This window comes from Galeopterus variegatus, unplaced genomic scaffold, assembly GCF_000696425.1.
Source record: "Galeopterus variegatus unplaced genomic scaffold, G_variegatus-3.0.2 Scaffold1283, whole genome shotgun sequence".
In the NCBI taxonomy this organism is placed as follows: Eukaryota; Metazoa; Chordata; class Mammalia; order Dermoptera; family Cynocephalidae; genus Galeopterus; species Galeopterus variegatus.
The window spans coordinates 186427-199316 of record NW_007727394.1 but is presented as its reverse complement, the minus strand read 5'-3'; the positions used below and the strand labels follow the sequence as shown (position 1 = coordinate 199316).

Here is a 12890-nt window from a genome sequence, read left to right as displayed (position 1 = left end):
TTTTCTTAGCTGTAAATTGGGAATAAGAATGTGTCCTTTGTAAGATTACTGAAAGGATTACATGGGCTAAAAAAATTTTAAATGCTTGGTACTTGGCAATGCTCAATAAACAGTGTTTTCTAGCTTTCTCCCCTCATGTGGGGGATTATTCATTAGGCTGAGTATTTATCAGGCACCTTACCATGTAAGTAAAGAAGAAAAGAAGTTAAAAAAAAAAAAGGGAAAGAGAAAAGAGCCGTAGGTATTCCGACCTGCATCCCCTCGGAGGTAATGGCAGCTTTGCAGAGCAATGAGGGTCTGTCCCACCCCGTTGTCCTCAAGGGAACCTCACCATCCAGCGGAGCCACAGGCTGGTCTCACTGGCCGTGCGCAGAGTCACGTTGGCTGGGGCCATGTCAGGGGGCGCCTGGAGGGTCTGGATCTTTCTAGAAGGCTGACTGGGTGGACTGGTACCTACGATGTTCACCTGGCGCATGCGGAAGCTGGGGTGGAGGTAGGGGATGAGCAAGATGGCAAGGGCAGGAGGTCAGGGCCAAACCCTGTCCCAGTCTGGGCAGCCCTCCCCTGCCCTGCCCCATTTACCTGTAGTAGGTGAAGGGGTTGAGGTCGGGCACCTCCATGGAGCGGGCATCGGGCTCATTGGCGAGCTGGTGGATCAGAAGCCACTCCTCTCCCTCCCCGACCACACCCACCTGGAAAAGGGACCACCCTTAGATCTGTCCAGCCTACAGGGCTGAGATGGGGGTGCTCTGAGCCCCAGCTCCTAGGAGGTACAAGCTCTGCCCAAGGAAGGTCTTGGTTCAATCCCTGGCTCATCTGGAGGGCACCAAACGGGGCCACCATCCTTCCAGGCCCTTAAATGTGACTTCGAGTATAACTCTGAGCCCTCCTGCTTTGGAAGCTCATGGAATGCTTGTTATAAACACATTCCTAGACCCTACCCTAGACCTGACCAATCAGAACCCCTGGGGTTGGTGCCCAGGAATCGGTGCTTTTAACCAGTGCCTCAGATGACCCTAGGGTGCTTCTGAAAACCAGGCTGCTCCTCACACCAGCTAAATCATAATCAGAATTGCCAGGGGTGGGACGCAGGTGTCGGAGCTTCTGAAGGTTCCCCTGATGATCCCAGGGTGCAGCCAAGGCTGAGAATCACGGGTTTAGAGGACTGCAGGCAGCGACCGGTTATTTTTCCAGGTGACCTGGTCACCACCCTGCCCCAGGAGGGGACTGGTGTGTGTGGATGTTTTCACATGCACAGGCGAGGTGAAGGCAGAGATAACGTTGGGAACCGTGGGCAGTTTTGGCGTATTTGGCCATTGATAGTTGCATGTGAAAACTCACACAGCTGGAAATACACAGATGATTTTGCACTCCAGGGCATGGGAATGCTTAAGGCCAGGGAGCAGGCTTCCCGGGCCCCAGGGCTGCCCTCCAGCAGGCTTTACCTGGGCCTCCACCAGCCAGCGGGAGATGGAGGTTTTCCCATCATAGCCCGGCCTGAACTGCAAGGTCACAGAACGGGGGCCGATGTTGGAAATGCCCAGGTTGGTGGGGGCCCCTGGGAGTTCTGGAAAGAGAGAACAGGGAGGGAAAAGAGATTGGGTGAGAAAGTCCCTCTCCATCGAACAGGGCTTTTGGAGAGGGTCGTGTGTCACACTTTTTCTGGAAACATCCCAGGAGAAGCATGGCTAAGGCCTCATCCCACCAACACAGCCTTCGTTCCTGTGTCTTACGATGCACCATGTTCATACCAGGAGGCTGAGACAGATTTGGGGGCTGAGGGGACCTCCCAGGGCTGAGAGAAGGCTCCCAGGGCCAGTAAGTAGGGGTGGGGTATGCAAGGGGCTTCTTCCTGGCAGTTTTGGATGTGAGTGAGGGAGTTGGAGCTGCACAAAACCAAGCCCGGCTCAGAAAGAAACCACACGGGATCAGTCCTCCTCTCCATCCGCACGCAGCCCTGCCACCCCTTCCAAGCCTAATAGTGGCTGAGGGAGGCTAGAAGGACAGTGGCGACAGGAGGCATCTCCTATTTTCCAGCCAGGAAACCTGGGGCCCTTGGAGCACAGGAGAAACAGAAAGAACACAGATTCTGAAGTCAGACTGGGTGAGTTTGAATCCAGCTCCACCACTTCCAGGCTGTGTGGCTTTGGGCACGTTACCTACCTCTCTGTGCCTCAGTGTCCTCCTCAGTAAAATGGAAATGCTAATGGCAACGCCTACCTCAGGGTTGTTGTGAGGATTAAATGAGTTGATGTATATAAGCTCTTAGCTCCATGCCCGGCGAGCTCTACATAAATCCCTGTCAGTGTGACTGTTATTATCACTGGGGTTGGCCAAAGCTCAGGGACCTCAGCCATCTCCATGGGTAGGTCGAGGGATTCTGGCCAGGTCACACAAGCATAGCTTTGCTGATCTGGACAGGACCCCATGGTTATCTAGTCCAACTTCCCAAATATACAGATGGGGAAACTGAGGTACAGAGGGGACACTTGACTTGCTCAAGGTTGCAGAGCTTGGCAGAAGCAGAGCTGAGACTAGACCTCAGCTTGCTCTTTACCCCAGGCCTCAGATTCTTCCCACCGTGCTCTGCCCACTCCCCAAACAACACTCCCATGAGTTGTATCCAATTTGGACTTTCTGGGTGACAGGGAGAACTCTTCCCCTGAATCGGAGGTACGATTGCCTGATGTGGAACCTGGTGTGGGATGGGGGTGAAGGGCAGAGTCGTCCTGCTTTTCTGAGAATTAGCCCCATGGAGTCTCCATTCAGACACCTGGTATCATGGGAATTAAGCATGCTCTGGGGAGCCCAGGAGTACCCCCTGGAGGCAGGCACCTACCTGGAGGCACCCCTGAAGAGATGGTCGAGGCAGACACCTGGCCCTGGCCCTTTGAGGTCATGGCGGCCACCTCGATGGTGTAGGTGGTGAGTGCGGTGAGGCCCGTGACGCGGTACTCCAGGGTCACGTTGGGCAGATAGTGGGTCACACGGGTGTTGGTTCGGTTATACTCCTCCCAGGAGATCCGGTACCCTGGGGAGAGGCCCCAGTGGTGGCATGAGCTTGGCTGTGACCATAGCTGGCCTTGACCTTCCTGCTCTACACTCACTTCTTCACTGGCTTGCAGTTAGATCCACACAGGGAACAAAGGAGCCAAGGGAGGTGGGGGCTGCTGGCCACATGCCTGGGCCCCAGGTATAACCTCAGGGGGATGCCACCACTGGGTGGGGACTGCAGGAGAGACAGCAAGTCATTGTGGCAGCCACCGAGGTCTGTGGCTGAAGACCTGGGGCCATCTGGGATGTGTTATGGAGAGCAGGCACTGAGAGCCGCCCCTGAGGGTTTCTAAGAAAGAGCAGGTCGGCTGGGAAGGTCTGGATGAAAACTAGCTCGAAGGCAGGGGGATGCACGAGCTGACCGTTCCCGGCTCTGTCCCACCCTCTGGTTCAGAAACACCACGGTGCCTACCTGTGAGGATGCCATTCTTCTCTCCTGGCTCTTGCCAGCTGACCTTCAGCGAGGTGTCCAGGATTTCACTGAAGCTCAGATGTCCCACAGGCCCAGGCACTGTACCCCAAAAGGGCCCCCCACCCAACCCAATGCTAGTTAGAGCCAGAGAGAAACCACCGTCTGCAAGACAGCTCATGGTGTCCTGGGTTGCCCAGCATGGGAGACAAGACCAGGACTGCCTTCTGCCCCGAGCGTCCAGCCTGGCCTTGGGTGGGGGTGGGGGTGGGGCCGGGGGGCTGCCTACCATCCTCGTGGGTGCGCACCAGCTGGGGGGCACTGCGGGGCCCGTCTCCGGGGGTGGTGAAGCACAGCACCGAGGTGAAGTACTCGGTGAACTTCTTCAGGCCAGACACAAAGCCCACGTGGATGCTGTCTTGAAAGTTGGGCCGGGCGGTCACCATGGTAGCCTCCTCTTCCTGCTCTGGCTCCCAGGCGATCAGCTGGGGAGAGGCCAGCAATTCAGGCAGGGCAGCAAGAATGTTCCAGAAAAGAACAGGCCTCTCCCACAGGCTGGGCCAATGGACAGAGAATATCTAGGAGCCCAGGTCCCTGGGGTCCCTCCTCCCAGGGAACCCATGGTAACTCATGGGCCACTGGAGCCGGCAGCAAGAATGTTCCAGAAAAGAACAGGCCTCTCCCACAGGCTGGGCCAATGGACAGAGAGTATCCAGGAGCCCAGGTCCCTGGGGTCCCTCCTCCCAGGGAACCCATGGTAACTCATGGGCCACTGGAGCCCTGTGCTCCTGGGAGTTCATTTTGGTGGCCACTCCATTTCTTGGGGCACTGACTCTGCGAGGCACGGTGCTAGGTACTCCCCATGGGTCATTCCTTACTTGATTCTCACAGCGACTCCGCGAGGGAGGCATTTTACCAGGACTGCCTACACGATTTGCAGAGCCCATGCAAAATAAAAATGGAGGGTCCCCTTCTTCAAAAATCATTAAGAACTTCACAATGACAGAAGCAGAGCATTTAACCAAGGGTGGGGCCCTTCTAAGTGTGGAGCCCTGGGTGACTGCAGAGGTTGCAGACTCAGGAAGCTGGCTCTGTATGTTACAGATGAGCAAAGCGAGGTTCAGAGAGGCTGAGTGACCTACACTATGTCACACAGCTAGGGGGAAGCTGAGGTTCTCAGGCTCCAACCCCTGAGCTCTTACACCTTTCTCTATGTGAACCGGGGTAGTTCTCTCCTGGAGTTCTCCAAGGGTCACTTGCTATAGAACTGGGAACTTTAGTTTGTTGGGTAGCTTTCATCCTCTTGCTCCAATTTGGAATTTCAATCTTAAACATCACCTAGAGGCAGGTGTAGGCAAGAAAATCCCAGTTGGACATGCATTGCTTTCTCTCTCATCTCCCCTCTGCACATTCCACCCATCAGTCACCCAAGTCTCTTGCTTCCCCTCTTTTTTTTCGTGGCTGGCTGGTACAGGGGGATCCAACCTCTTGACCTTGGTGTTATAATACTGTGCTCTAACCAATGGGCTAACTGGCCAACCCCTGCCCCTTCTGTTATCTTGCCCCCTGCTGTGTCACCTCATGCGCCTGTTTTCTGGGCCCTTTATCTGTCTCCAGCAATGACAGCTGGTCTTGGAGATTTCCTCATTTATCTGAAGTTGATTAAATAGCAATTAATGGTGAAAAGCAACACTTGATGAGTTTTAATAAGCAAGGGTATTTATAGATATAAAACGATACCATGCCAATGTCTCCTGATTAACTCACGCCTGTAACAATGCTTAATCTTTTCCTTTTCATGGCTGTGTGTTTATAAAAGATGTTTTGAAATTTAATTGGTATTGTGAAAAGATAGCCTATAGCAAGTTAATTAGACACTAATTAGACCCCAAAAATACTAATCAAAAATACTAAGTGGCATTTAATAAGTATGTTAAATATCCTCCTTATTTCACTTATCTTGTTTCATAGCAATTAAACTGCTGAACTTCTTTGGAGTAGATTAAGAAACAAATTTAATGTTTTAATTTAATTTAATTAATGTAAATTTGAATTAATTATGCTGTTAGAATTAATTGTGTGGTGTGTTTCTCAGCAAGTGTAAAATCTGGGTAAATATTATTTTATTGGGCTTTGGCCAATTACAATCAGTACCATTCTTTACAAAATAGACATTGTAAAGTCCCTTAAAACAATATCACCAGGCCTTGCCCACAAAAACGACCAAGAAGAAATGCACAGGGTAAGAGAAGCGTGGTTTTGTGGGGTTATGACATGGATTTCATTATCCTCCAGTGCCACGCTGGAAGCCCAAGATGGTGGCAGGGCCATGGCTTCCCATGGCTGTTTCAAAATATTTACTCCGGGATGTGAGACGCTTGTCCTTTTCCAGCTGCACCCAAAGAGGAGGAGGCTTAAGGATAAGAGGCCTCCCCCTCAGGGCCAGAGAAAGACAGTAGAATTGCTTTTTGCATCTTTTATTGTCCTAAAGCACTTGGGCTCTGGGCAGCTGTGGAATGCAACCTCAGTGCTCAAGGAAACTCACAACAGGGCTATACCACCTGTTGAGCTCTTACTGTGTGCCTGGCCTGGGTTAAGCCCACCAGTGACCAGTCCCATTTAATCATCACAATGAGCATTAGATGAGAATCATTGCTCTATGCTGTTACAAAAAAGCAAACTGAGGCTCAGGAAGGCTGAGAAGCTTGCATGTGGACCCACCAGGAGCTGGCTCCAGATTTGTGGACCCTGAGATCACAATGATGATCTCTGCCTCCCAAAGGTACACACAGCTGCTAGGGAAATTTAGTGTTTCTCTGTGTTGTCTCCTGCCTTCTCGTTAATCAGAGCCAGTGTTGATTCATACTATTAGGTCCTTAGTCTTGGATTCTAAGCAGACTGGGCTCCTCTGAGCAGAGCAATGGGGAATGAGCAGCAGACCTAGGTTCCTGGGACAGGCCATACCCCCTTGGAGAGCAGAGGCCCAGGGAGGCAAACCTTGTAACTGAAGAATGGTGCTGCTGGTGGGACTGGTGTGGTGGTGGCAGAATGTGCAGCCAGCATGGAGAGGAAGGAGGACATGTGAACCTGAGCTCAGCTTTGTCACTTAATGTGGGACCCTGGGGAAGCCATTCCACCTCTCTGAGCCTCAGGTTATTACAGGGGATAGTAATAGCTACCTTGCTGGGCAGGAGCTGACACAGCGATGTGCCTCCTGTTCCTGGTGCAGGCAGTACATTATGGGGTTGAGAGTGTAGGAGGGTATGCATGGCCTCTAGCTACTGGATTAAAAAGAAAAAAAGTAGGGCAAATTCTCTCTCTCTGTCTCTCCTCTCTATCTATCTCTTTGTGTCTACAGAGATTCATATAAAACAACTTGGAAGGCTATGTAAGAAACCAATAACACTGGTTACTTACAGAGGGAGAGTTTGGGGTTTGGGCAGAGTAGAAAGAGGCAGATGGGGGATTGGGGTGGGATGAAGACTTTTTGCTATACGTTGATTTTTTTTGAATCATACAAACATATTTCCTGTTTAAAAAATTAAATTAAAAAATTAAAAAAATTAATTGAACTGGGGGATTTGGCAATTGCAGCAAAATTATATACACATTTACCCTTTGACCCAACCATCTCACTTCTGGGTATCTATTCCACAGCTATCCGGTGAGAACAGGAAAGGATCTATGCAAAGAGCCGTTCAATGCAGAAAGGCCGGTTATAGTAAAAGACTGGAAACAACGAAGTTGTCATCACCAGGGGGCTGGTTGAATAAACTATGGGAGATCTGCACGATAGAGCAGGATACGAATGCATAAAAGGGATAAGGAATGTCTTTACATACTCCAATGGAGTCATCTCCAGGATATTTTGTAAATAATAAAAATTAAAAAAATAAAACCAAGAAAGTGTGGCAATACACTGTCATTTACCTAAGGAGAGGACACAAGATCACATATGTGTGTACTAGCTTATATTACAGAAACGAAGAAAACCAAACCAACCAACCAAACAAAAAGCAATCAAACCTATGGGGGAATGAGAGGGCCAGGATTGAGGCTGATTTGCTCAGAATTTGCTTCATAGGACTGACTTTGGAACCATGTAAATGTTCTACGTAACTATGGAGCAAAATTAAATTAAAAAAATCAATCCCCCAAAATCGAAAGCAAAATTAAGCAAATGACCCCAACAGCGTACTGAGCTGCAGCAAAATTACACAGAGAGAAACAACTCCGAAAGGCTTTGCTGCACAAAAACGTGGCGCATGTCCCTAGTGGGATATACCCTAAGAACAAGAAAACTGCAAATAATCTGAAACTGTTTTCAGTAATCATAGTGCTGATATTACTATTCTGAAGCTGTTCTGTGTATTTGGATAAAATAGGTGGGTAATTATGTTGGTGTTGTAGGAACTGTATTTTCTGTATGGAGAAAGTAGATACAGGAAAAAGGCCAATGAGATTATTAAAAAGCTAGTAGTCCTGAAATTGAATTGGGAGTATCAGGATGTATTTTCTTCCTAGATGTCCATTAACAGGGTCTAAAAATAGCAATTCCTAGAGCAAGGAGCATCCCCAAGTGTCCAGATTGTGGTATCTAATTATCATTTCTGACTACTCCTTGAAGAAAAGGCTGATCCCAGGAAATACACTTGTTTATAGCTGGGAACATCTTGTCATACCAGATTGCAAGGAAGCTATCAGAACCTAGGGGGCCATGTCATAAAGACTCACAAAGCAACGTGGAGAGGTAACAATGGGTCGATGTGACATCAATAAGAAGAATAATAGCAGTGCATTGAAACATATCAGATGTGTCAAAAAAAAAATCCTTAAGTGCATAATAATACTACCAACACCAAACCAAGACAAAAACATACCCCGCTCCCAACCTAAACTCACCTGTCACCTTGGAAGATACTAAGGAACCAATTCATTATACTGGAAATTGGTAAGTAATGGAAAAGAATCGAGCATTGACCATGTTTTTCCTACATGAAGTGAACTTTGGGTAACCAAAAAGTTGATATGGAAAAAATTCTTTTTTTAAAGGATTTCAACTAATAATTCAAGAGGAAATTATAATATTGAATTGCCCCCATTTTGCAACCCCTGTTGAAATAACAGATCATATAAGGACTGTCAATGTCATGATCAAAAAGACAGACAGAATTTGTGCCTTCTGTTGAAATGCACAGCACCATCTAGGAAGTAATATTTTGAAAAAAATAAAAATCTTCAAACCTGAATCTGATCGGCTTCTAGCTCCAAGTTCCAATTTACTGCAAATATAGTGCTCAGAGGAATGTGTTAAATGACCCCACCGGGATGCAATCGGTGACATCCAGACTGTGGAAAATTCTATAGAGCAAATTAATAAGTTTCCTCACCAAATAAATCATAAGAAAAAAAGAAATGGAAAATTCTATAGAGCAAATTAATAAGTTTCCTCACCAAATAAATCATAAGAAAAAAAGAGAAGAGAGAGAGAGAGAGAGACTCTATAGATCAACTGAGACCTAAAAAAACCCCAACCGATTGCAACTGCGTGGACTTCATTTAGATCTTGAGGCAAATAAACCAACTATAACAGAAATTATGTGGCAATCAAGGAAATGTGAAGCCTGACTGGACATCTGATGGTATTAAATAGACTGTTGATATTTTTAGGCATGGTAATGTGGTGATTGTGGTATTGTTTTAAATAGAGACCTTATCTATAATGTCTCTCTACAGAAACATTTATGGATGGAATCATACAATGCCTGGGACTTGCTTCACAATATTCCGGGGGACAGGCAGAGGGCTGGGGGACAGATGGAACACACTGGGCTGTGAGCTGGTAATTGTCGCAGCTGGGGATGGGCACACAGGTGTCCACTACAGTCTTCCCTCTACTTTTGTAGATGTTTGAAAATTTTCAACAATTAAAAGGAGGAAAAAGTCCCTTCTCATTGGAGGTATTCAACGGTCAAACACTGACCTGTGATATATTAGAGGCCAAAGAAGCAGGAAAAAAAATCCCACTTTTATTCATTTGCGCTGCAAAAAAATGAAGTTATAGTTATTATTACAATTTATAATGCTGACATGTCTTCTTTTTAATGTAAATAAAGTGCAGGCTCTAGTTTGAATGGGAGCTCTGCAGTTACCAGAGAATTCCCTCTCGTGCCTCAGTTTCCTCCTTTGCAAGACAGGGTGATGATAATACTTCTCAGGGCTCTTGTGCGGCCTGCACGAGGGAAGAGTGTGGGGACACATCTAGCACACTGCCTGGCATGCTGCCTGGCATGTAGAAAGTGCCCCATGGCGTGAGCTCATCCTACCCTTCCCCGGCTCCTGTGCTCAAAACACTGGGCAGCTCATTCCCACTGACCTTCATCAAGCGGTTGCTGGGTGCTGGGCACTGGCTGAACCTGGAATCCGGCAGGTCTCTGCAGACTCCTCTTGCTCTGGGTCAGCACTGGCCATTGACCCAATTGCCCTGGCCACTGGCTGGCCTTCCTGGCCCTCGGGGGAGATGTTTGCCTTACAAGTTCGTAGCCCAGTCCTCCCATATGTAGAATAAAACTTGTGCTTAGAATTAGAGGCAAGAAGCTAACTGTTCCCAGCTCAGCTCCTTTGCTCCTCGGTGCTGCTGGCCTCCCCCTCTCTGCTTTCCCTTGAGTCCCAGTTACGAGACTTTTCCAGCCAGCTAGTTTAGTGGCAGCACCCTTGGCCTCGGGACTGCCTCCTTCCTGGGAGTTAGTGGGCTGTGGCCGGGGTGTATCCGGCTCTGGACCACCCCTCCTTTGCTTGTTTGCAACATTAGCAGAAAATTCTCTTCGTGATTTAATCTCAGTCCCTTGCTGTCCAGTCTCCCTCAACTTGCAGTAAGAATGGCTGAGGCTGCTGGTCCTAGAATAATCTTAGTGGCACACATGCAAACACAGTGCAGTTGCTAGTCGCTTCAAGGTGACCAGATCCCCGGGCTCACATGCACAGCCTGCAGCACTCTTCTCTTTGCAGCTAGCTTTCTGGTGGCACGCGTACTGGGGACCGGCAACAGGATCGCAACCCTCGGTGTTGCACCCGCACCGTGCTCAGCCAGTGAGCGGGAACCGGTCTCCACATGGGATCTGAACCCTCGGTGGGAGCGCCGCCGCGCTCCTAAGCGGCGCACTCTCCAGTGCGCCACCGGGCCGGCCCCTGGTGTCTTTATAAAAAGACATTAATTAGGAAGACCACACACAGAGGACACCCATGTGAAGACACAGGTAGAAGACGTCCATCCACTAGGCAAGGAGAGAGCCCTCAGGAGAAGCCACTGTGCCCCACCTTGACTTCAGTCCCCCAGAACTGTGAGAAAATACATTTCTGTTGTTTAAGCCCCCAGTCCGTGATGCTTTGTTATGGTAGTCCTAGCAAACCAAGGCACGACCACTGCTGCTACACTTTCTGAGTGCTTGTTATGTGCTTGTCACAGTGCTGAACAAATGACATCTTATCTCACGTTAACCTCCCACAACCCTAAGAAATAGGTATCATTGTTATCTTCACCCAAAGAGAAAACACTAAGTGTATTTTAGTTCCGCAGCACCTGGAGCAGAGCACGGAGAAGGTGCTCAATACGTATTTAGTGAGGGACTGAAGCTCAGACATACTAAGGAACGTGTCTGGGAGGCTAGTAAGAGGTAGAGCTGGGATTTTAACTCAAGTCTGCCTGAGTCTCTAATCCCGTGTCCTTAACCACAGACTATGTGGGTGCTTACATAGCCCAAGGAGACATGTCCCAGTGGGTGCCACTGGAGCCATGCCCTGATGGTAAGAAATGAACGCTGGACTTTTCTGATGGGGCCATGGCTGCAGTCAGGTTCCTGAGCCTGAGATAGACCAGGTTTTGTTATAACCCAGTCTCACTGAGGATGCCTCCTGCACCAAGTGGCCTCGGAGAAAGCCCATGTGCCCTTGGCTTTAGTCACATGTCCTCTGCTTGGCTTGCACCAGTGATTTCAGAAACAGAGGGGGATTCCCTCTGCCCCCTCCCTCGCCTTCTCTGGGCCTCCCCAGCCTCCATCCTCCCCCAGAGAATCTCAAGGTTTCCTCCTGGGGCAAGGAGAGGCCCTGGGTACCTTGTAGCCCTGGTTGATGCCGTTGATGAACTGGGGGCTGGGGGCATTCCAGGTGAAGCGGATGGCTGTGGAATTGGTGGCTTCTGCATGCACATTGCCGGGAGGGACCGTGGGAACTAGACGACATCAGAGAGACAGGGGTGAGGGAGTGTGGAAGGGCCCAATCGGTCTTCTTGCCCAGTTCAGTAAACACAGGCATGAGGTCTGCAGACTCTGCTTGGCCACCCCCCTGCCCCCCAACTCCTCCCTCGCTGTGTAGATTTAAGACGCCCTCTTACTCTCTCTGGATTACTTCAGGTTTAATAAAACTTTCCTGACCCACCTTGCAGGTTACCAATAAATAAAAGTGAGGGGTATGAAAAATGCTCTGGGGCATTTTTCAGGTAGAAGGCTAAATGTTGGCTGTTTCATGATCCAGTTAATGTGGAACTTTGTAAAAGGTCCCTGTATCCCTGAAGCCTCTGCCCTCCACCATGTCTGGCCCTGGCTTCCTCTGCATCTTCCCCTCAGTCCTCCCACCTTGCAGGATAGCTGGGTGCAGGGTGGGGATTCCAGCACCAGAGAGCATTAGTGAGGGCCTGGTTAAAACAGGTGACACAGGTTGAGGTTCTCAGAACAGGACAGGTATAGGACCCGACGGGTGCAGAACCTGACAGGTGCAGGATCCAGCAGGTGCAAGACTTGGGAGGAAGGGAAGCACCAGCACCTGCCAGGCCACCGTCTCTACCTACCTCCCTGCAGCGTCCACTCAGTGACTTTGCTGCTGTAGACGCCTAGCCCGGCACTGTTGTAGGCGGCCACCTCGATCTCGTAGTTGGTCCAAATGATGAGGTCCTCTAGCAGTAGGTTGTTGACGTCTGCATCCGTGATGTTCTTAAACTGGTACCCAACGGGCAGCCCGGCCAGGCAGTACCTGAGGAAAAAGGCGAGGGGGCAGCCGGTTCTGAGTCGGCTTGCTCAGCTTGGTGCCCAGGGAAGTTCTGTAAAGCAGGGCTGTCCAGTAGAACTTTCTGTGATGGTAGAAATGCTCACTATGTGTGCTGTCTAATAGGGTAGCCACGAATGCACGTGGCTATGGAGCACTTGAAATGTGGTTAGTGCAACTGAGGAACTGAATTTGAGTTTGATTTGTTTTTAATTAGTTTAAGTAGCCATAGGTGACGAGTAGCCACCTTACTGGATAGCACAGGTCTAGGGGATATGCTCAGATGGTTCTTTTTTTTTTTTTTTTTGGTCCTTTTTGTGACCGGTAAGAGGATTGCAACCCTTGGCTTGGTGTCGCCCGCACCGCGCTCAGCCAGTGAGCACACTGGCCA

General features: G+C 49.4%; 1 protein-coding gene across 1 annotated transcript in view; it reads right to left on the bottom strand.

Moving 5' to 3' along the window:
- The window catches only part of SDK2 (sidekick cell adhesion molecule 2), a 119122-nt gene that overhangs the window by 50491 nt on the left and 55741 nt on the right, over window positions 1-12890 (bottom strand). Inside the window, 8 exon segments of the mRNA XM_008576085.1 lie at window positions 332-482; window positions 583-692; window positions 1446-1567; window positions 2840-3031; window positions 3467-3565; window positions 3753-3948; window positions 11575-11690; window positions 12306-12487. Coding sequence (XP_008574307.1) covers window positions 332-482; window positions 583-692; window positions 1446-1567; window positions 2840-3031; window positions 3467-3565; window positions 3753-3948; window positions 11575-11690; window positions 12306-12487 — 1168 coding nt within the window.